This window comes from Rousettus aegyptiacus, unplaced genomic scaffold (assembly GCF_014176215.1).
Source record: "Rousettus aegyptiacus isolate mRouAeg1 unplaced genomic scaffold, mRouAeg1.p scaffold_m13_p_10, whole genome shotgun sequence".
Lineage (NCBI taxonomy): Eukaryota > Metazoa > Chordata > Mammalia > Chiroptera > Pteropodidae > Rousettus > Rousettus aegyptiacus.
In genome coordinates, this window is record NW_023416285.1 from 88,870,855 (window position 1) to 88,895,239 (window position 24,385).

The window sequence follows — 24,385 nt, forward strand, 5'->3', positions numbered from 1 at the left end:
CACCCAGCTCTGTAACTCTATTTTGAAAGACAGCAATGGTGAGTCAAATTCTTTTTACAATACTTTACGTAACTTCTCTTCTGCCTCCCTCTTCCATGTTAAAGAATCTTTCTGATTACATTGGACCCACACAGATAATTCAAGATAACCTCCCTATTTTAAGTCAACTGATTCATGCCTTTAATTTCATCTGCATCCTTAATTCCCTTTGCCATGTCCCCATCTCAAGTTCCTTCGCTGTAATCGATCTGCAAAGTCCCTTTTTGACATATAAAGAACCACAAATTTCTGGGATTAGGATGAGGGTACCGTTCATGGGGGACATTCTTCTGCCTACCACAGCTGTATTATTTTATTCATTCCTCGCCGTGCTGTTACTGTGATTAGTCCCATTTTACAGAGACTCGGGACACCAACAGTGAGTTGTAGACAATGAGCGTAATGCTTAGGGAAGTCGAAAACAATGACCCGTGGCATGTGCAGGCTGTACAGTGACAGAGTAGGATCTGAACCTGTCTCCCAAGCTTAACCTCTTAACCACTCGACCATACTAATTCTCACAGATGTCACTTTCCCCTTTCACCCCAGAGTGTTCTTCTTTCTACACGGCCCCCAAAAACATGATGCCAGGAAAGGATGTGGAACACGTTGACATGTAAAGGATGCCTTCTTCGGGGTACATGCCTTTGCCAAGGGTAGCAAGCATTAAGGTGAAGGAATAAAACTCAGGCTTGAGAAACCAAAGGCGAAATCGGCAAATTCAGGAGGGACGTTTTAAGCTTGAAGCTTCCTCAGTACTTCTGGGCACAGATATCTGTCTGCTTTGCTTACTGTAAGGAGGGCCTGCGTTCCAGGCCAAGGCTTTTGAGAACGGGGGTGGTGACCAGACTTTGAGAGTTGTTATCTCAGAGTAAGGTCATGCTGCACTTGTCATCCTGGGAGCTGTCCACTTACAGCATCAAAACACAAACTGGCCGCATATATTCAAAATTAGCTCCCACTTAATAAAAGATTAAGTTTATTTTCTTAAAAAGAAAGAAAAGCTAAAACACTACTCTAAATCGTCTACCAGTTATGTGCACAGAGATCAGATGAGCTCACTATGGAAATTCAGGAGTATCGGGCACACATTTCAATGGGAGCTCGTTCTTGAAAATAGAGTCTTGTTTTTAAGCTAGAAATGTATTATTTTATGGTCCATTTTTATTATTGTTGTTGTATCTTGCCTTGGCCTCCTTCATCAGCTAAAGGCACAACAAATCCATGAGGCGGGCTTCTGAGCAGCATTTGGTTTCCTCATTTGAGTGCTGTTTGTGCAGATGTGTTCACCTTCTGAAAACTCATTGAGCTGTACACTTATGATTTGTGTGCTTCTGTGGGTATGCTATACTAATAAATTAAAAAAAAAAAAGACACTTCATTGCAGAGAATAAGCGTGAGGGAATAGTCTCAATCAAGGAAGCAGGATTGCTGGACACCGGAGACCAACTTATTCTTGAAGTTAATGAAGTTTGAGCTTGAGGGTCCCTCACCCCCTGGACTCTAATGAGTGCTAGACGCTGCTAGGAGCAGCTGAGTGTTCCACGTGGAGAAAGGAAGCCAGATTGCAATCAAACTGCCTGATGAGGAGAGGAGAGAAGGAGCCGATTTCTAAGGATCCAGTGATTTCTTTTCTTATTCAAAATACTATTCATTTTTTTACTTTAAAAAGCAAGAACAAGAACCTCGGCAGAGCTAGCAAGCACCTTGGCTGTGACCAAACAGCCCTGCACAGAGGAGGAGGGAAGACCACCCCCAAATCCATGAAAAGCAGGAAAAAACATAAGATTTCTCAAAGGGTCCTGGGGGTTCCTGTGCATCATATTGTCATTTAAAATCCCTGCTCTCATGGAACTTACTTAAGTGGGAATGGAGAGAGACCCACAAGAACAAAAACAAACAAAACATATGGTAATTAGAGGTTGACAAATGCCACTGAGAAAAATAAATGAGAGAACCAGGAAAGGGAGGGCCATGGTGGAGGTAATAAGAGTAAGGTGGGATTTTTTAAATAACTCCGAAGGTCTTCACTGAAAGATGGCATATAAGTGAATGCCTGAGAAATTAGGGTCCTGGGGTCGTCTGTGGGAATTCGTCACAATACAGGGAATAGTGAGTACCAAGGCCCAGATAGGGGAGACTGCAAAGAGCCAGTGTGGTTGGAGCAGAGCTCGGTGACGGATGAGCCGAAGCAAAAGCGCTCCTTGGCTGGGGCAGACCTCGTGGGCATCCCAAGCCTCTGGCAGGAGTTCGGCTTGTGCTCTGAGAGACTGGGGGAGGACCTGATTGGAGGAGTGACGTACTCTGAGTGAGACAGTAACTGGCACTGTACTACTGGGAAGAGATAATTTGAGGTCTGGTGCAGAAGCAGGGAAGAGAGTTAGGAGCCTACGCGATAATCCAGGTAGAAGGTCATTGTGCTGTTCGAGGTAACCGTGGGGAAAGCGAGAAGGAATTAGAGTGCTGACGCTTTGAAGGCGGAGCGATATGACTTCCTGCCAGATTAGATGAAGGCTAGGAGAGAAAGAGCCAAGGATGATACCAAACTTTATAGACTGGACAAGGGCAAGAGAGTTACCACTAACTGACATGAGAAACATTTCCAAGGAACACCTCAGGAAAGTGAAAATGCAGACCACAGAATGGGAGAGAATATTCACAAATCGTATCGCTAATAAGGGTCTAGTATCTAGAATATATAAAGAACTCTTAAAATCCAACAATAAAAGGATAAGTAACACAATTTAAGGATTTAAACAAATATTTTTCCCCCAAAAAAGTTATTCAAATAATCAACAAGCACATGGAAAGATGCTCCACATTATTAGTCATCAGGAAAATGGAGATCAAAATCACAACAAGGTAACATTTCATAATCACTAAAACGGCTATCATCAAAAAGAGTAACAATAAGCAAGGATGTAGAGAAACTGGAACCCTCCTGCATTGCTGGTGGGAATGTAAAATTGCACGGAAAATAGTTTGGGTACTCTTCAAAAAGTTAAACACAGAGTTACCATATTCCCCAGTAACTTGATTCTTAGGTATATAAATACCTAAGAGAACTGAAAGCTATGGTCACTCAGAAACACGTACATGATTGTTCATAGCAGCATCATTCATGACAGTAAAAAGTGGAAACAACTCAAATCTCTCCTCAGTGATGAATGGATAAACAAAATGTGGTAAATCCATACAGTGGAACGTTATTAGGAAATACAAATACTAAATACTGCTAGTATCTATTGCCACCTTGAAAACATTATGCTAAGAAGCCAGTCATAAAAGATCATGTATTATATAATTCCATTTAAGTGAAATATTCAGCACAAGTAAATCACAGAGATGGAAAGTAGATTAGTAATTCCCAGAAGTTTAGGGAAGGAGAACTGGGGAGTCACTGCTAAAAAGTACAAAGGTTTTTTAGGAGGGGGTGATAAAAAAGGCTTCTGGTTACGGAGTAGTGATGGTTACAAGCATTCTAAAAACCACAGCATTGTCCATTTTAAAGAGGTACATTTGGGGTATGTCAATTACATTTTAATTTTTTTTTTTAAAAAAGAAACTAAAGTCTTTGAAAGTAAAGTTATTCTTAAAAGAAAGTCTATGAGAACGCATATCAATCATTAAGGCTTACCACATTCACAGTAATAACAACAGCATGGTCTGCAGCAAAGTAAAGCAATAGGACAGAAACTAGAGGTCAGAGGTAGATACATGTATATAGGGGGGTTTAATATATAGTAAATGGCACCAAAAAGAATAGATTATTTCATAGCTAGTATTAGGAAAACTGGACCCCTGGTATTGGAAAATAGCATTAGGAAAACTGGAGAAAAATAAACCTGAATTACTATCTAGCACCAGACAGGTAGACTTCACATAGATTAAAGACCCGAAGTTATTAGAAAATGCAGAGAAAATGTTTTTGAGATGTGCGGTGGGGGAAATTTAGAAACAAACCTTCGAAAGTACAAATAATCAAGCTAAAACTTGGCGAGCTTGATTGCATCAAAATTAAGGACGTCTGTTCAGCAAAGAACGCCACGGACAAAAGTGATAGATGGACAGAATGGAAACGTTTTCTGTGATGTCTAAAATCGACGAGGGGTTAATATCTGAAAAGGCAAGAGACATTTTCATATCGACCAGGAAAAGGTAACAATTTCAATAAAAAAGTCAACAATGAATCTGCAGAGGCATTTTACAGCCGAGGAGAGTCACACGGCATGAGGAACGATGATGGAACTCAGTCATAATCATCGGAGAAGTACCAGTTAAAACGAGGAGATAGGGCTTGTTAAGTTGATTGGCAAAATAAGAACACTGGGAAATGACAGATGTTGGCAGGGCTGTGGGGGTGTGAATTCTCCCACTCGGCTGGAGGCTGCATAGAGTCAGTCATGCTGTCATTCTGGAGAGCGACCTGAGCAGATCCTGTGACCCAGGAATCCCACTCCAAGCACACATGTGAAGGAATCCTCACGTGGGCCCCGAAGGAGAATGACTTGAGTGTAATTATTCCGATATAGGTTTTGGTGTTGGGAGGCTCTCGGCAATCCTGCTGTATCACTTGGGAGAGTGGATGAGTAAAACACATTCTTTCTAAAATTCACCCGCACTCATGCACACACGCACATACATACAAGGTGTAAAACTCAAGAGCCTTAAGAGAGTAACTATATCTCTCTTTCTGCAAATCGGATTTGCCTGAGCCTATTCCCAGTTCTGACCACAGAGAATCTCATGGTTTCGAGTCACAGCTCACCTCCCCACACATAACCCCATACATCTCTTACCATGTCAGGGAGGATAACACAATTTCCAAAACCTACACTCAGGTCGTAAGAACTACACTTTCACATTTTTCCACATTCTGAATTCTGAGAGTGTAAACATGAGCCCTTATAAAAGGGACCCCAGAGAGCTTTCTCACCCTTTCTACCCTGTAAGGACATATGAGAAGAAGGCTGTGTGTGGTCTGCAACCTGGGAGAGGGCCTTGTCCAGACTCAATCGTGTTTGCACCCTGATCACAGAATTCCAGCCTTCAAAAACGGTCCAGAATAAACGTGATGCCGGAATGTAAACAGAGAGGCCACACTCCCTGGTCCCTGGTCCCCAAGCCACCGCACTGTGGCACTTTGTCACAGCAGCCCAACAGGACCCAGACACTGGGGATTGGGTAAGACTGCAGGCAGAATCTCTCCTTTGGCTGATCCAAAATAACAAGAGCTGGGAGGAGAGGACGGGTAATCAAAAAGAGAAGTTCTGACTGACTTCTCTGCCCCGACCCCCACGTGCCCCTGCAAACTGAGTCAGGCTGCAGGCTGGTGATAGTGAACTGGCCACCATGCACCAGTCTCGTCTGAACGCTCGTCTGCAGAGGAGACCCCGAGCCCCAAAATGTGAGACGACTTGCCCAACACCAGTGCAGGAGGTCGAGCTCCGTATCCCCTTGTATCTAGATGTTCCCCAGCTCTGCTCCTCAAAGCTCCAGGTGTGACCTCGAGGTGCTCCAGGCCTCCCGGCTCCCTCCTTTAACCAGAACATTCTCTTTCCAGGTGGGGCTTCTCATGAGAGTCTGCTGGAGGAAAGAATCCCATGGCTGAGAGACTTTCTCCTTGCACTGCCCCTGGAGTATTCAGTGTTTCCTGTCTCGGCAGAGACATATTAGTCCCTCGCCCAGTGAAATTTCTTTTATTTTTTTCCCTCCTAACCAAAGCAAATCTGGAAAGAAAAAAAAAAAAAACATACAGAAAATCCCATCCACTCAGATCCACAAGCCTCAGGACCTAACACTGTCCCCTGCCCCTCAGAATGGAATCAGTGAGGCCACCCTCCCTGGTCCCCCATCGCCAGGTAGCCGCGGTCCTAACTCACGGGGCAGGAGGAAGGGACATGCTAGACTTCTGAAACCGGTGTGAGACAGGAATGGCACTGGCCGTCTTCCTTGAACTGGAGCAGTTAAGCTTGGCGAAGATGGACACACCGGAAGGAAGATGCTGCTGCTCTTTATTTTTCCTCTAAATTTGGAAATCCGCCAGGACACCTGGGCTAGGGGCGGGGGTGGGAAAGAGTGGGGTGGTTCTGAGTCGCCCTCGACGGGGCGAAGGCCACAGGTCCCAGGCGCAGCACCCGGCGAGGTTAAGCGTGGCCTCCCTGGCTGGCTGACGGTCCCGTTAGCTTTTCCTCACAACAGCTTCGTTGCGGCAGGAGATCCCGAGCCAGCATATCTGTCACCATGAAATACCCGCACGAGGCAGGGCCCACTGCAGAGAGGACCTTATCTGAGAGGCACTGTGGGATCAAGGCGGGCTTGGCAAGCCTCCTGTGCCCTGCTCGGCCTTAAAGGCTCAAGGGCTGATTTTCGCTTCTCGTTTCGACTCAGCGAAACGCAGGAATGGCAAACACAATGTCAGTGTGACGACTGGACGGACACAAACCAGATCCGGGCTTGCTAAGTTAAGTACATTCAAAGCAGAAATATTTATATTCTACGTTTTTAAATAGTCCCCGAGGGATGCGCAATATGTTTTTCATCTCACTTGTGTTTAAGAACGTATCGTCCTTAAAAAGCAACGCAAGGCCCTGCAAGCTGTGGATGCAAATGATAGTGACTTTCTTACCGCGCAGGTCGAAATAACATACTGGGAATACACACGAGGCTTTCTGTGCAAACACACGCAAGGCAGGTTATCTGGAAGGAAAGGCAAACGATCGCAACAATGATGCGGGAACCTTCTGCCGTTCCCCTGGTTTTTAGGATGTGAGTAGCTAAAAGGTAACATATGTCTCCACGCTCCTCCTCGTGCATACTTATGTAACACACACACGCACATGGTCGGGAATGTGTTTCCTGGGACTCTGGGGAGAATGACATAAAGATTTGAGTAAAGGGAGAACTAGAAACATTCTAGAAAACCTCACGGAAGGTGGGAAAAAGCAGGGAGATCTCTGACCTGGCTTACCTTGCAACATACGGGGTGGACGGAAACGGGGCTGCGTCAAACTCGAAGTCTCTGGAGAGAGAGTGGTGGCTTTTCAAGGTCCCCATGTGATCAAAAAGAGGAAAGAGAACAGCGTGGTCGAATTGCTCTCTGAGAGACAAAGGACCACCCAGCGGATGAGGAGAGTGAGAGAACGGGGTGGTGGGGGGCTAAGTACTACCTAAGGGAAGGAGGGGGAGCAGGAGCGTGCAGATAACTCAGCGAGGGAATCCTTCCGCTCTGTGGGCAGCGCCAGCACAGACTTGCAGGGCACCTCAGCGTCAGGGATGAAGGACGTGGCCTGCCAGGGTTTTGCACCCAGCTTCGCCTCTTTCTGGTCATGTGACTTTGGTCCAGTCAACTTCTGTGAGTCAGTTTCTCAGTTTTATAAATGCGGAAATAATAGGATTTACCTTTTTTTTTTATTTTAATAAATATATATAGCACTTACTATTATCGGCCAGAAACTATTCTAACTACTCATAAGTATTTATTCATTGATTCTCATAATGAATTTAAATAGGTAGTAAAGGTTGCCATGAGAATTAAATAAGATAATACAGGTGATTATTTATAAAACAATGCCCCAAATATAGGAAGCACTCAGCAAATACTGTTAGTGTTATCAATATTGTTTTCGAAGCAATTTTACTTTTACTCACTTTCATGTAGCTGGGCTCCTTAAAAAAATGTTATTACCAGAAATAACAATATGATGATAGCTATCGTTTACAGAATGCTCGTTACTTGCCAGGAACTGTGCTAGGCTGCTTACACGTATGGTACCCACCTTGCAAGGCTGGAAGTGAAGGAGCTTCCTGGGGTCCTTTCTCCGAGGGCTCTACCTCCATTCATAAGGCCCCTCCCCTCACGACCTGATCATCTCCTAAAGAACCCTCCCTCCTAACGCCATCACACTGGGGTTTAAGACCCAAATAACATTCGGTCTAGAGCACAAGGCTAATAGTTTTTATCCACGTTGTGACACTATTAGGAAAATAAAAGATAGTTTAAATAATTCGCAAAAACACCAGACTAATGCTTATGCAACTAAGAGTAAATACTTCAACTATCTTATTTATAATCCCACCCAAAAAGTAGGTCTGGCATTTCACTGGATTGGACCCTTCTCTTTTATTCAATGAGTTTCAGATATGGGGGAAGATTTATAAATTTTTTCCCAGGAAACAAATTTAAGGGATAAGAGATTAGGAATATGTCCTGGTAAGCCAAGCCTCCTAAAAGCTTGCATTAAAAACAATCCTGAAAAGAAAATTAAAAATCTTTCCTTTAAAAACTTATACAAGGCAGTTCTTCATAGCTGAAAGATTTACAAAACTCTACCAAGGATTAATGTTTCTCATCGTGAAAAGTTCTTTCAAACAATATAGTGTCATATTTCTAGACACACCTCAGCAAGTCAAAAATAACTGTGAATCTATGGAGTAACCAGGAAACCAGCCTGCATGAAGCAAACAGAAATGGGTTCTACCTTTCACTGTCATTTAGGCAAACCAGACCTCCTCCTTATTTGTGGAGACAAAGCAAGTGGGCACATCGTTGAGGTTTTCCATTTATTTTCAAGGAGACTTTGAAAGAATTTAAAATCATATTGGTTGAATAACTATCAATGCCAATTGTTAAAGCATGTGAAGTGATTCGGCTGTTCATCAATTGGTTCCTGAATGCCTTCCCTGGACCAGGTGAAGATCATGGTTCTGGAAAATGTCGTATCTGTCCTCAAGGAGATTACTATCTGGTTGGAAAGAGGGCTTTCCAAACAGTGACATACCATATAGCCATAGGCACCAAAAAGAAGGTTCAATCGGAGGATAAAAAATGGTGACATAACTCTACTAGGTTTGGTGAGAACTGTGAAAATGAGGGAGGACTCTCTGGAGAAAGTCATGCACGAGACATGCCGGGCAGAGGGAACCAACTCACAAATACATGGAAGTGAGAAACGGCAAGAAGACAAGGAAATACACAAGTCTGATTTGGTTGGAGCATAAAACACGATGAAAGAGGAGCATAAAAACACAACGGGATAAGTAGCAAGAGGGCAGATCATGGAGAGTCTTCATTTCACGTTAAGTAGCTTGGACATTCTCCTGGAGGCAACAGGGAGAGAGGAAATATTTTGAACAGGGGCGTGGCACAATCTGATTTGTTTTTCGACAGTTCGTTCTAACAAAGTTTTATTTAGCACCTTCTAGGCAGTACACTAGGCTTAAGAAACACAAAAATGAACGAGATAGCATTTTACCCAGAAAGAACAAAAAGTCGGGTTCTAAAAGATAGTCAAGGAAAGAGTTAACTTCACAAAGCGTTTGCTGAGTGCTGTGATAGTGACCTGGCTTTTCCAGAAAAGAACACCCAGATATAGCTGGCAAACCCGAAATAGCTCCGAAAATAGATGGGAACGTGCGTCCCTTTCCTGAATTGTATGTGGTACAAAGTTGGAGTTTTTGCAATACACGCACATTGTCATTCTCCATTCCTTCCAACAAAACGCCTCTGCATAGGCATCAGCTCCCAGACTTGGTGGGGGCTTCAGAGGTCATCGAGCTCCACATCTATTCAATACCAGCCTTCCCTGACCGGGCGTGGGGGAGGAGGGGCAGTCTCATTCCAAGGCGGCTTGTGTCACTGCTGGAAATCACTGTCAGAATGGTGATTCCTGCAGAGCAGCAGAATGTCATCTTCAGGTGACATCTTTCTAGTGCTTTTAACTCTTGTCTGAGGAAGTGTACATGATGGGAAAGTCCCGGGACCATGGAATCACAGTGGCCCTGCCATGTGCTAGCTGTGTGGCCCTCAGCAAGTTACTTAAACTTCCTAACTCAAGTCGCTCATCTCTAAAAATGGTTTAATAAGAGACTTAAATGACGAGAAATATTAAAGGTAAAGCAATAAGCAAGTATCTCGCAAGATAAAGTTCAACATACAATAGCTATTGCTATTATTATCACTAAAGCATGATTTCTGGATATACCTCTGTCTTCACTTATTAAAAAAGAATAAAAGCCAAACTTTTTTCCATGAACTTTCTCCATATGTTGGTCCTATTATTGAACCTATTACTTGGGTTCATTACCAGTGATACTGTCACATAATACTATCTCTCTTGAGCAGACAAATTACATTTAGGTAATTCTGACATCAACTCCCATCTATATTTTTATTGTGACAGCTGAGTTGGGTGACTTAGTAGCCACAAGAGCATCCATCTTCTCCAGGTTGGCCTGATAGCCAGGTATTTTCCTTAGCATTTTTTTAAGGGCAATGTGTTTAGAACCCTACATGACACCAGTTTCTTTATCCATAATAATCACATCAGGTGGCCTTGCACATATAACATTTTTCACCTGGTCACTGTATCAGTCAGAAGCTCAAGATGAATAAACAGTTTCCCGTTCTAGGTAGGTGGATCCTCAACTCACCTTCTCCCATGTGATCCCTATCAAAATTCCAAAAGCATTTTTCACAGAAATAGACCAAACAATCCTAAATTTTTATGGAACCACAGTAGACCTCAAACAGCCAAAGGAATCTTGAGAAGGTAGAATAAAGCTGGAGGCATCATGCTCTCTGATTACACACTATATTATAAAGATATAGTAATCGAAACAGAATGTTTTGGGCATAAAAACAGACTCATAGATGAATGAGACAGAAAAAACCTCTGAAAGAAACCCATGCATATATGTTCAATCAATTTATGACAAAGGAGCCAAGAATATACAATGTGGGAAGGACAGTCTCTCCAGTAAATTGTGTTGGGAAAATCGGACAAACACATGCGAAAGAATGAAACTTGGATCGCTATCTTACACCATTCACAAAAATCAATTCAAAAAGGATTGAGTACTTGAACATAGGACCTAAAATCATAAAACCCCTAGATGAAAACATAGGTCATAAGTTCTGGTCTGAGTGATGCTTTTTCTTTCTTTTTTTTTCTTTTCTTTCTTTCTTTTTTTTTTTTTTTAGATTTGACACCAAAAGCAAAAGCAATAAAAGCAAAAATAAACAAGTAGGACTACAACAAACATAACAGCTTCTGCACAGTAAAGGAACCCATCAACGAAATGAAAAAGCAACCTACTGTATGAGAAAATATTTCAAAATAGGACTCTGATAAGAGGTTAGTGTCCAAAATACGAGAAGAATTCATACAACTCAACAGCAAAAACAAAATAAAAACAAAAACAAAAAAAAATTACCCAAACAGGTGTACGACATAGTGATCCAGTAAATAATGGGCAGGGAAACTACACATTTTTCCAAAGAAGACATCTAAATGGCCAACAGGTACATGAAAAGGTGCTTCACGTCGCAAATCATCAGGGAAATGCAAATCGAAACCACAATGAGTTATCATCTCACACCTGTCAGAATGGCTGTTATCAAAAAGACAAGAATTAACAAGTGTTGGTACATATGTGGAGAAAAGGGAGCCCTTGCACACTGTTGGTGGAAATGTAATTGGTGCGACTACTACAAAAAAATAAGGTTTCCTCAAAAAATTAAAAACAGAACTATCATATGATCCAGCAATTCCATTTCTGGGTATTTATTCAAAGTCAATGAAATGCTAACCTGAAAAGATCTACATCACCATATTCATTGCAGCGCTATTCTCAATAGCCAAGATATGGAAACAACGTAAGTGCCCACTGATGGATGGATGGATAAATGAAAGGCGCACCGCGTGGGTCCACTTATACATAGTTTTCAATAAGTATGCAACCGATGTCCTGTATCCCCAGGTTTTGCATCTATAGATCCAACCAAGGACTGAAAACAGTATTTTTGATCCAAAGTTGGGGTCCATGGATGGGGAGGGCTGACTCTACGCATTGTTTTATGTAAGGTACTTGAGGATCTTGAATTTCGAATTGGTCTTGGAACCAATCTCCCACAGATGCTGAGGGACAACTGTAGTTATTTTAGGGGGAAGTCAAAAGTTATATGCAGATTTTGACTGTGTAGGGGTCAGTGCCCCAACCCCAAATTTTTCAAGGATATATATATACACACACACACATATTTTTATATGTGTATGTATTTTTATATGTGTATGTATGTATGTATGTACGTATATTACATTATATATATATATAATGTAATATAATTCAGCCATTAAATAACATGGATGTATCTTGAGGTCATTACGCTAAGTTGAATAAGTCAGACAGAAAAAGACAAGTACCATATGAGCTCACTCATATGTGGACCCAAACCAACAACAAAACTGAATTCATGGATACACAGAACGGATCAGTGGTTGCCAGAGGCAGGGGCGGGTGTGAGAGAAATAGGTGAAAGGGATCAAAAGGTACAAACTTCCAGTTACAAAATAAATAAGCATGAAATGTAATATACGTCATAGAGACTACTTAACATTGTATTGAATAACTGGAAGTTGCTGAGAGTAGATCTTAAAAGTTACAAAAAAGAATTGTAACTTTGTAAAGTGTAGACGTTAACTAGACTTATTTTGATGATTATGTCACAATATACACATATACCTGTAATTAATGTTATATGTAAATTATATCTCAATTTAAAAAAAAAACTTGCTGAATAGATTCTAGACTCTCAGGGGGTGCATTTATATGAACTAGACAAGCCAACACAACCTCAAATGACTGACCTTATAGGTGAGAAGATCTGATTGGCAGGACCAGGGAAGATTGTAAGGACTAAGATCGCTGGACTGGACGTCAGAGATCTGGAGTCCTAGGTCAACTTCCCGACAGAGATAAGGGCTTCTGCAGCCATCTAGACTCCCCGAGCCTCAGTTTCCTCTCTGTGACACAGGGATTAAGATCACAGCTTCTGGAGCCAGCCTACCTTAGCTCTGTCACCTTGGGCAAGTTAACTGACATCTCTGGGCCTCAGTTTCTTCATCTGTAAAGGGGGATGTAAAGAGTATTAGACCCACATTCTTAGAATTCTTAACAGAGTTAAGTGACTCTCCTGAAGCACTTTTAATGTGTCTGGCACATAGTAGGTGTTATAAAAATATTTACTATTATGACATCATAATAAAATTGAAGAGTGGTATTAAAACTTCTAACGTCAGTTCCAGCCCCAGTATCGTGTGATGCTGTGGGCTGAGTCTACAGGTGCCCTTCATAGCTTGATTTTTAAAGAAAATGCTGAACCCATGAGACACACCTAATCCATAAACCAGAAATCCTAGATCCTGTCCACAATTATGAGTGAAGCCAAAGGTAGAGATGGGAATCAGTGGGAGAGCTGGTGGGTCACAGCTGGACAAAGCACCCCTCTCTGGACGTAAAGGAAGAGGACGATTCTTGGTATTGGTCATGATTAGGGAGGTGGAGGGAGTTATTATACGAAGAAAGCAAGCTTCTGAGAAACCAGAGGCTTAGTGAAGCTAATGAAGGAGTGTGGGGAGTGTTGTCTGAGGAGTGGGTGTGGGGTGGCGGCTCCATGTGACAGAGACTCTGCGTTTGAGGCAGGAATGTTGTGGTGGGGGGAGGTGGCTCCAAGGGAGGGTGTGCCAGTACATTTCAGAGACCTCCAGAGAAGCAATGGCAGGTAGGGAAGAGCACTCTGGATTTGGGAAAGTTCTTTTAGCTTCCAGTTGGGTTTTGAGAGGAGCCTATGGAAGTAAGATTTTCACAACATGGGGCCCATCCTCCACACACTCTATGGGGAGGCAGAGGCGGCCAGTGCAGGTACGTGTGGCCCCGAGTGAGATGGAGCACGTTCTCTGCGGTGCCCTGGGAACCCAGGGCAGCCTGTGTGTGCCCCCGGCCAGAGCATCTTCTGTTTACACAGCCCAGGCCTGGGGGGAGGAGGGGGGCGGGGTGCAATGCCCTGTTACCCTGACGGGGTGCCTTCTTTTCAGAGCCGGTTTCAGTCCCTCAGCGGAATCACTGGCCACAGGGAAAAATCAACTGAACCGTTTTTTCCTCTCCCCGAGTTGAATCAGGTTGTGACAATAACCACGACCCCAGGCAGGTTCCTCCCCATCGGCTTGTTATCCAACCTCCATGTCCTCGGAAGTGTGATTGGAGTGGCACGGAATAGGGTTTTATGTTATGAGAAGATGAAGGATAAAAGAGAGGGGCTCACGCTGCCCGTAAGCATTATGACACACGGACAAAGCCCTCCGGGGAGGTGGACGGACTGGGGCCAGCCAGAGGGGGTGTACTCAGCAGCACAGCTATGCGGTGCCGACTTCTCCTTTCCCTGAAGGTGTCTCTGTCAGTGGGTGATGGATGGTCAGATAAGATTTCTATAGAATTTGCTCTTTGATTTTTTTCTAGGACCATTTCTAGTTCAGCAACTAAAATAAAAATCAATCACTGAGTAGAAATACAGAGGAATCCTAAATTTAGGCCTCGTAAATAGAAATAGTCTATCATTATTGAGAAATCTTGTTTCAAGGAAAACACCATTTAACCCCAAAGCTCAGTGAGTAAGACACAATTTAGGCGACGATATTAATGGGACGACGATACTCGGCCAACCCAGATTTAGACGCTGTTCATATTTAGAAGGCCAATTGTTGTCATAATATTTTTATGAGCGCTCAATTTTGAGGAAAAGAGAATTCTAGTAATTCTAAGATTGTTGATGCCTGGAAGTCCAGCTCAGGCTATTGGAGCGCTGACCTAGATTAGCAAATAACCCACCTGAGGGGGGTTAGCAACAAGCTTGATAGAAGGTAGCCTGGGGGAGGGGTGGTGAACCAAGAAAAGGGACCTCAGAGCCACTACATCTCACTATTTTTAGTGCGATGCCTGGGGATGACCTCTGACGGCCAGGTTTCTGCTTACAACCAGGGCAGGCTGAAGACAGGCTTGCAAAACGCTCACTGAGGATGCCCCTCCACATCCTCTCGACGGGCAGCTACCTTCACGCCCCTCGGCGCCTTGCCCACAGGCTCCCTCACGAGGCCAGCTAAACTCGCTCTGCCTTGATGGTGACGCAGTGAACAGCTCACAACAGTTTTTAATTTAGCTAGCCCCGAAGTCCTCTAACCTGGAACAAAGCTGGCCATCAGAGCATCTTTAATTAAACTGGCTTACGCTGAGGCCTAATGTCAAAATCAGAACTCGGTCACAGAAATGCAAACACAGAGGGTGCCAGGTGCTACTTCATGCACCCTCTTCATAGCGCTGCCCCATGCAAAGGGGTTTCTGAGTAGCTACAAACTATTCTCTAACCAAAGAAGGGCAAAGCTCCCGGTCTGCTTACCTTTCAAGGCAAATAAATACCTGTGGACTTCTCATGCAGGAACACTGTGCGCAAAGGCAAGGGAGCCAAGAGAAAATTGCAACCTAGGTACCCAGGTCTCCTATGAGGTTTGCAGTGTTCATCAGCTTAATCAAAATCATATAGCCCCTGGGCAACAGTTGTGTGCATGACCTCTGACCTGTTTTGTGAAGCCAGGCGTGCCTGACTTCTACCACACCTGTGGAGCTCCGCCAGCCGCCCAGACCAGCAGCATCAGCATTAGTATGACCTGGAAGTTGTTGAAAATCAAGCTCAGTCCCCCTCTCCCTTCTCCTCTCAAATTGAGACTTAAAGATCAGAATCTCTCCAGACAGAGCCCAAGCGTCTGCGTTTTCATACATCCACCAGTTAAACCTAACGTATGCCAACGTTTGAGGACTATCACCCTTATCGTGATGCTCCTTATAATCAAGATCGAAATACAACTGAAGAATAAACACACCTCACTTTGAAATCAAATAAAGGCGGTTGAAAAAGTCTGGGTTTGGAAAAGAGTGTCTCCTGGTCAGAGGTAGCAAAGATAGATTTGCTTGAGTGCCCTGAGTCATTTGGCCAATAAAATGGGGTTATCCCCTTATCAAGATGTATCACACACACACACACAAAGAGAAATACTAGGCACCTATTTTCCAAGAAAAATGACTAAAGCCAGGGTTATTTTCTATTTTAATAATTTTGTTCAGTTATCAGTTATTTGGCTTGCACATTTCATTTATGAACTTACCCACTGAAATCATGTTTAGGGCTCTGTTTCCTCAGAAAGAATTGAAAATAGATCTCACTTGTCAGTAATATTATTCCCATAAACATACTCTGTTAAATCTGTGAGAGCGGATGCATTAAATCTATAGTCTGACTTAAACTTTGTTATTTTTACAATTTTTATTGAGCTTCATCTTCTATTCCCAGTGCTCCTTGCCTAGAACAGATTTCATTTGATGATTATACAGAAGAATGCTGACATAGTATCCTTTAGGCTTCTCAATGTTGCATTTATGATCCAGTGGGAGATGCTTCTGGGTGAACTGTATTATATTGGTTTTGTAAAAGTTGATTCAGAATCTGACATCCAGGAATGGAAGGTAATAAAAACCATCACATTAAAACTAGACTTTATTACATTTGTTTGTAATTTAGTTTGCTTATGGTTTGTGATCCTACAGGAAAAACATATGTTATTGGCATCCAAGAAATTGCAGCAACTTTTATCCCAATAGGCACCTGTCCACTTCAAATATAACAAACATTCTTTATCAGGAAAATAATATTTTTTGAAAGTTTACTAGAATTAATTTAGAATTTATTAATGACTAAAACAGTATGATTTCCATCATGGTGCTAGAGACTAAAAACAAAATTTCAGTTAAGGACAACCTGACATTTATATACTACAAACACAAAATTGGACTATAAAATCAATAAGTTAATCAACTGAGAGATGCACACTTCACCAAAGATAAAAAAAACTTAATTTATAAATCACTATAGAGTACAACAAAAGAGATAAAATGAGGCCATATAAATTCATAGTTGAAGGATTTAGAGTATCAACTTATATTTTAATGTTTTGTTCATATATAGCCAACAGTAACAGAGAAAGCCAACCTAGGGTCAATCCAAAATTCTGCAGGAGAAACATCAACCAGGGTCGCCGTGTTTGAACATGAGTCATTTCAGGAAGCTAAAAAAAGAATAAAAAACCAGAATAAGATCCAGATATATTCACTGCTGGGAAAAGTTTGGTGGGAAAACATGAGAGACTGTTATTCAGAACTCAATAACCTTTAAAATTCCCAAAACAATTACAAAATGCTTAATACCTACTCTTATCCAAAGTTTAAAATACGAGGTACATTAAGCCATTTGGTTGCGGTGAGAACGACCCTGGTGATCCAGAAGCCCTAGAATGACATAGTTATCAACTGCAAGGAAACCCAGTGCTTCTTACTTTTATTTCCAGAAAAAGCTTAAATGTGAAATAGATAATAGATAAAAGGTATATTTTTTGACCATTCTGTTAGGTTTATGAAGCTGGTAAATGCAGCGCTTATTGCAAAGCATATATTTGTTTCTTTTCAAAGAGATAACTCAAGGTCTTCCTGTCCTTTAGAAAGATAAGGGTGTCCTCTCCCAAGGCGCTATTTCATTCTCAGAGAGGTGAGTGGCCACCGTTTTATATGTGCAAAACGCCCTAACATTACTTAGAGAAAAAATGTTCACGTGAGCATCTGCAGGAAGTGCTTCAATGTGCTTTTTGTCCCACGTTCTTTTGAATTTTTTTCCGTAGTATATCTCTTTCACGTCACGGTCTTTTCTATTGGAATCCAGGCTCAGGTCGAGAGACTTAACTTCGACATTATTGACGTTTGGGGCCAGAGAATCATTTCCTGCATTTTGTGGGATGCTTAGCAGCAGCATCCCTGGCTCCTACCCACTAGATGCCTGTTCAGTTGTCCCTCTGCCCCGAGTCGTGACAACCAAAAATTCCCCCGGATGTTGTCAAATGTCCCTAGGGGAAGCGGCGGGGGCTGGCAGATAAAAATCACCTCCAATTGAGAACTACTGGCTTATTTTATCTATCAAGAAAAAGGTCAAACATACAAAATATGTGAGGGTTTTAGATTTATGGATATACTAAAACAGGTTGACACAGTTTGTTTTTTAAATGCTTGTATAGAAGCATTCTGGGTGTTTTGTTTTAGGTGTGCTTGAGAAGGATATTTCTCCATTTTAATTAATCAGCTCAATCGATGGAAGGAGGATTAGGACTATTCTGACCTGCTCTCTCACATCCATCCCAGCATGGGGCAGCAGACTGAAAAACAAAGTAGAATCCAGAACCACTCTCCCCATGGAGAGTCTTCACATATGTGCCCTTTGGATGTTTTTCTGCCATGTTTAAATACGTAGTTAATTAACCATGCTACTTTAGAGAAATCGTGTATGGTTCATTATTATAAATTTCAAAGGACATTTTGAAAATCCATAAAATGTATTTGTTCTCCAAGAGCTTGCAATTGATAGCATTTCTCAGAGATTAACGAAATACATGCATCGGTGCTCCCTAAGACCTCTAATGCTCGATAGTTAGTAAACAGTTTTCAATAGTTTGCTCCAAGGCCAGACAACATAAGCAACTGGTGTCCTTCTGTCTTAGTAATTTGTACCTCGGGCTGTATCTGTGAGACACGATTATGCAATCCCTGGTCAAGTAAAGGCTCACATTTTAGCCTTATTTCCAAATATTGGAATAAGACATTTTATACTTCCCACTCCTTCTTTCTTTTCACACACAATAATTAATATTGATTTGTAAGATGTGGCTGAATTAACAGCTCCTCTTATCTCCACTGTCTATAGTGCCACCTGGCTGTGGTTCATCTTTGACAAAGCAGTAGTTTCTGGAAATATTTTCTTGGCAAATACTAATAAAATATGGATCATATACTGAACCGTCATGGTTGTTCCTCATGAATTGTTGTGGAAAAAATGCTTCAGAAAAGATACAAGCATGGTGGTGAAAATGGTTCTGGCTCGATAGAGAGAACTTGAGATGAATTTTCAAACCGTCAGTGTCTTAACGAACCTACATTTAGTAAGCTCACTTTCTAATTCCCATCTTTACCTCAAACTTCCACTCCAAATAGTTGGTTTGGAAGAAGTAGATCTTGATTAGATCTTGAAAAAGTTTAAGATACAAAAAACACAGAGATAGAATTAGTCTGAGAATCTCTGTAAATCTCAACCAGTTCCTCTTCTGAATAAATCCAAAAATGCCATATTTTTAAAAAATTATTTGATCTATTATTTTTTCTTATTGGCCTAAACTTATAGACTTGCTGTTTGCTTGCAGTGTCTGACACGTGATAAAACTGAATACTCGTGTTTATAAGAGCTTCCAGTCTCTGACAATGAGAAAACCAATAATCCTTGATTCCAATAATCCTTTATTATAGATGGTATCACCCACAAGAAAACCACATGTATTTCAGTTCTGGGAGCTGCAAGAGTATTCACATGAAATAGAATGTCTTGTGTGGAATTTCACAACAGGTTCCTTGTTTTGTTCGTTGTTTTGTTTTGTTTTGTTTTGTTTTTTAACTAAATAATTGGTATCATAATAACTTGCCGTCCATTCAAGTGTGCCTTCTGGAAGCCCATGTTCCCTCAAGGTCTTCAGAATTGTCTGGTTGAAGGTCTTATGCAATGCTTACTTTCATTTATATTCATTTTTTCATGCCCTTTCTTATACCTTTCCCCTTCCCCATTTCCTCATAATCCTGCAAGAGATAAAATTACTACCTCCTTTTAGTTATGAGGAAACATTGGCTCAGGAAGGAAAATTACTTACCCAAAGTCACATAAATGCGATGTCAGAACTAGGGCAAGAGGCCAGGTCATCTCATTACTGGAGAGGACATACAAAGCCCTACAGAGACCAGCTCTCCGTCTGAAATTCACCTCTATTTTGACCAATATCTTTCTACATAATTAGAAAATATAGAAAATGCCAACACTAAAAATGTCCAATTAGGCATACAATAGTCACTATATGTGATGAAAATCTATGATACAATATATAGATATTATGATGCCTTTGACCTCAAAGATATCACATTACTGGTTCTATTTTCAAGGCAAACAATATGCACTAAAAGAAAGCTATAACAACAGACTAGTGTTGTAAGCCTATAGAAGCACGTAAACCATGAAAATTAACTTTTTTTTAAGTTTAAGGAGATTTTCATTCGGATATAGAGCTTTAATCTTAATTTGTGGGGCCTCTGACCTTTCCTTGTCCATGCATAAATGAGTTTGGCAGGAAAACCCAGCATAGTTTGCTTTCTTTTGAGACAATACTTGGCTTTCTTTTAGATTATTATGAATGATCATATGAACCATAATATCTCTTGGATTCATACCAAAGTACCAAAGAGTCCTACAGAAAGTCTGTCCAAAAGATACAAATATAAAATGCCAAAGCTCAAACCACATCTGATTACGGCATTTCACTTGTTTTGAATCTACCCATATATTTTTTAACATTTCAGTCAGTAAAACTTGAAGGAAAATAAAAGTCCTTAGGAATTAATTTGCAAGAGTGTATATTTTGTATTTCTCTTTTTAAAATTCCCAGCAAGAGTTTACGTGCCACCATTTTTTCTTGGCTTACCAGAGAAAAATGTTCCCATTTCCTTCAGGGCAATTAAATTCTTTTATTGAACAATTTTACATATCTTGACTTATACCCTAAGACAAGAGTGGGTGAAATGATGGATAGAGTACATTAACGTTAAAGATGCAGAAAAAAAGAGAAATGTTGGCAAAGCAGCTCTGCCCAGAAATAGAGCTAAGAAAAATATCCTTCAGATTTCTCCCAGCAATTTAGAAAACTTGAAGTAGAAAGTAACTTCCTTTTTGACCTGCATGCTTAGCAAGTCCCCAAACTCAAATCAGTGGACACCGGACATAATAGTTAGGAGTTGTAATTTTCTGAAGAAAAAAGAATTATTTTTTGCCTAAGCTGCAACCCATTAACACGCCATTGTTAAGTTCTTTTTTCAGTTTTGAATCAGGCACATGAAATGAATATCCTCAGATGCATAAAGTCCACATATTAACTGTGACTTGTCTACAGATAATGGTCGCTAAAAGCTGTATTAACTAATTGAGATGTAGTTGTGATGGTCAGCTGCTAATCAGGATTGCTAAATATTTTAGAAAGTGATAAGAAAGTAAATGTTTTAAATCTGAGTTAGTCCTTATAATTGTATTCCTAGTCACAGAGAATGTTAAAGCTCATCACACAAGAAAGTGGATGAATACTAACATCACGTACTGTGCAATAATTATACACGAGGGAGGACCTGTCGCAAAGAAGGATGGTCTATAAAACATCTCCTGGAACCAAGATTATCTCTCCTTCTTGTACATCTAAGCTCTTGTGCCATGCGAAGCCTTCTCTGCCAATTTCTGTCTGTAATCTGGCTACTTCCAGCTATAATCTGAAGCTGGTTTTTTACTGGTGTCATTAAAGATCTATTACTGGATGTTTCAACATTTAACGTCAGTATGGCTCCCAGTATCCAATACTTCTAAAATACACTAAAAATTTCAAAGTCCTGTCATTATTAAAAATTAATATTTCAGATAAAGAAATTCAATGTTCCTTCACTGAAGACAGTTTACGATCTCTTATGAAGTTAAAATTATAATTCAAATATTTTTCCTTTCTGAGGGATGTATAGCTTTGGGGATCATCAACTTTTTAGGGAAATTATTTGCTTTCCTATTCAAGAAGTTCCTTTACCAACTGATTTATGCCATATACTTTCAGAGAGACCCTAAAGTCCACTGTGCATATGGAGTCAGGTACACATTTGCATTTGTCAAGAAGGACCATGTTTGTCTTTAAATAATATAATGAGGAAAAAAACTCAGAAACTTATTTTATAGGACATCCTAATTATGTTTAAACAGGCACATACATCCCATAGGTTGCTCTATCTCTGTCACATTCATAAATGGCTTAGTTTTGTCCTTGCAAAAGACACATAGCTGAGAACAAAATGGAAACCTGTTAGTGAAAGGCACCATCTGGATTGCAAATCTGCAATATCTGTTTGCGTATGCAAACTTAAAAGTTGAATATTAAAGACTTCCAGTTTCAGGTATGGCATATATGAAGATTAGAACTCTGCCAGTGTGTCCTAACAACAAGTAAAAATCTGGAAAAACTTAAAAATTAACAATTCTCCTTAGACACGCCAGTAAAATGAGGTCGCAGGATAAATTGCTGGCTCAGACATAGGAGAGAAAGACAGACGGATACAGAGAATACAACTCACCAGAGCAGAAACCAACAAACAGAAACCTCTGTGGGAGCCAGGCCCCAAGCAGGGAAACCTGAGGGGACAAGAAGTTCACAGTCCAGGGGCACAGACTCACCGAAAGACTGAGCCCTAATCATAAGACTAGCTGTTTCCCCTCCCCCCAGGCATTATTACTATGTTAATAAAGTTCTATTTATGACAGTTCCTTTTACCCATTACATCACATCATCCTTTAAAACACATGCAAAGAGGCAAAAAACTCACTTTGAAGAGACTGAATAAACATCAGACCCAGAGTCCGATATGGCAGAAAGGTTGGCATTATCAGACAAGGAACTTTTAAAAATGGTGATTTATATGCTAAGGGCTTTAATGGAAAAAGTAGACCAAAAATGCAATAACAGATAGATAATATAAGCAGAGAGATGGAAATTCTAAGAAAGAATCAAAAAAGAAATGTTAGATATCAAAAACACTGAAGAATGCCTTAGATGGGCTCATCAGTGGACTGGGTGTGGCTGAGGAAAAACTCTCTGAGCTTGATGATATGACCACAGAAACTTTCAAAACTAAAAATCAAAGAGAATAATGACTGAGAAAAACAGAGCACAATATCCAAGTACCATGGGACAACTACAAAAGGGGTGACATGTGTAATTGGAAAAATCAGAAAAAGAGAGAAAGGAACAGAAGCAAATTAGAAGCAATAACAGCTGAGAATTTTCCCCAAATTAATGTCAGACACCAAACCATAGGTCCAGGAAGCTCAGAGAACTCCAAGCAGAATAAACGTCCTCCAAAAAAAAAAAACTACATAGAGGCATATCGTTTTCAAACTTCAAAAAAATCAAAGATTAAAAAAGAAATCTTGAAAGAAACCAGAGGGAGAAAAGCATCTTACTTATAGAGGAACAAGGATAAGAATTACAACTGAATTCTCCTCAGAAACCATGCAAGCAAAAAGACTAAAGTAAAATCTTAAGAAAGAAAACCACCAACCTAGAATTCTGGACCCCTCAAATTATCCTTCAAAAGCGAAGAAGAAATAAATACTTTCTCAGACAAACAAAAATTGAAGGAATTTGTTGTCAGTAGACCATCCCTGTAAGAAATGTGAAAGGTTTTCAGAGAAAAGAAAATACTATAGGTCAGAAACTGGGATCTACATAAAGGAAGAAGAACATCAGAAAGTGAATAAGGTAAGATAAACACCTTTCTCATTCATAATTTATCCAATAAATTTGTTCAAAATACTAACAGCAGCAATGCGTTCGATTATGGATGCTTATATGTGTATGTGTGCAGTGAGATATATTGAAATGGTTGGCAGCTATGACACAAGGAACAGGAAAGATGGATTAGAAATATTTTGTAACTTTAAAGTACTTACATTACCCATGAAGCAGTATAGTGTTATGTGAAAATGACACTGGATTAGTTGTATGTAAATTGAGAACTCTAAGGCAACCGCTTAAAAATTGAAAAAGAGAAATATAATTAATATGCTAAGAAAAGAGTCAAAATAGAATAAAATAAAATCCTAAATTAAAACCAAAAGGCAGAAAAAAAGTATGAAAGATAAAAATAGCAACAAAGAACAATGGCAAAAATTAGAAAACAGTAATAAATACGGTAGAGTTGGAGACTTCAATACCTATCAGAAACAGACATATCCAGAAAACAAAAAATCAGTGAGATCATGGTTGAAGAACTAAAAACCATCAGTCAACTGGAATAATTGGCATCTATAAACAACTTCAACCAATAATAAAATAATTAACATTCTTCTCGAACTCACATAAAACATTCACCTAGATAGACTACACTGTGGGTCATAAAGCACACCTTAATAAGATAAAAGAATAGAAATCATACAATGTCTACTCTCAGATAACAATAGAATTAAACTAGAAATCCATGACAAAAATACAGCTGAAAAATCCCAAATAAATGGAGATTAAACAACATACTTCTAAAAAATACAAAGATCAAAGAAGTAATTTCAAGATAAATTTTTAAAAAACATTTGAACAAAACGAAAATGCAATTATTAAAGTTTGTAGGATACAGCAAAAGCAGTGCTTAGAGGGAAATAGCAGAAAAGAAAAAAGATCTATGATCAGTAACCTAAGCTTCTACCTTAGAAAACTGTAAGAAGAATAGAAAAGTAAATCTGAAGTAAGGAGAAGAAAAAAAAATAATGAAAATTAAAGCAGAAATCAATTAAATTGACAATAGGAAATTG

At 40.4% G+C, this 24,385-nt stretch overlaps 1 protein-coding gene across 2 annotated transcripts in view; it reads right to left on the reverse strand.

Annotated features, from left to right (window-relative positions):
• Positions 1 to 15,763: 15,763 nt before the first annotated feature.
• SLC39A12 (solute carrier family 39 member 12) overlaps positions 15,764 to 24,385 on the reverse strand; it is a 71,910-nt gene continuing 63,288 nt past the window's right edge. For both annotated transcript variants that reach the window (XM_036228157.1, XM_016150622.2), the window contains exon 13: positions 15,764 to 16,988. In XM_036228157.1, coding sequence (XP_036084050.1) covers positions 16,860 to 16,988 — 129 coding nt within the window. In that variant the 3' untranslated portion in view covers positions 15,764 to 16,859. The remainder of the gene's footprint in view (positions 16,989 to 24,385) is intronic.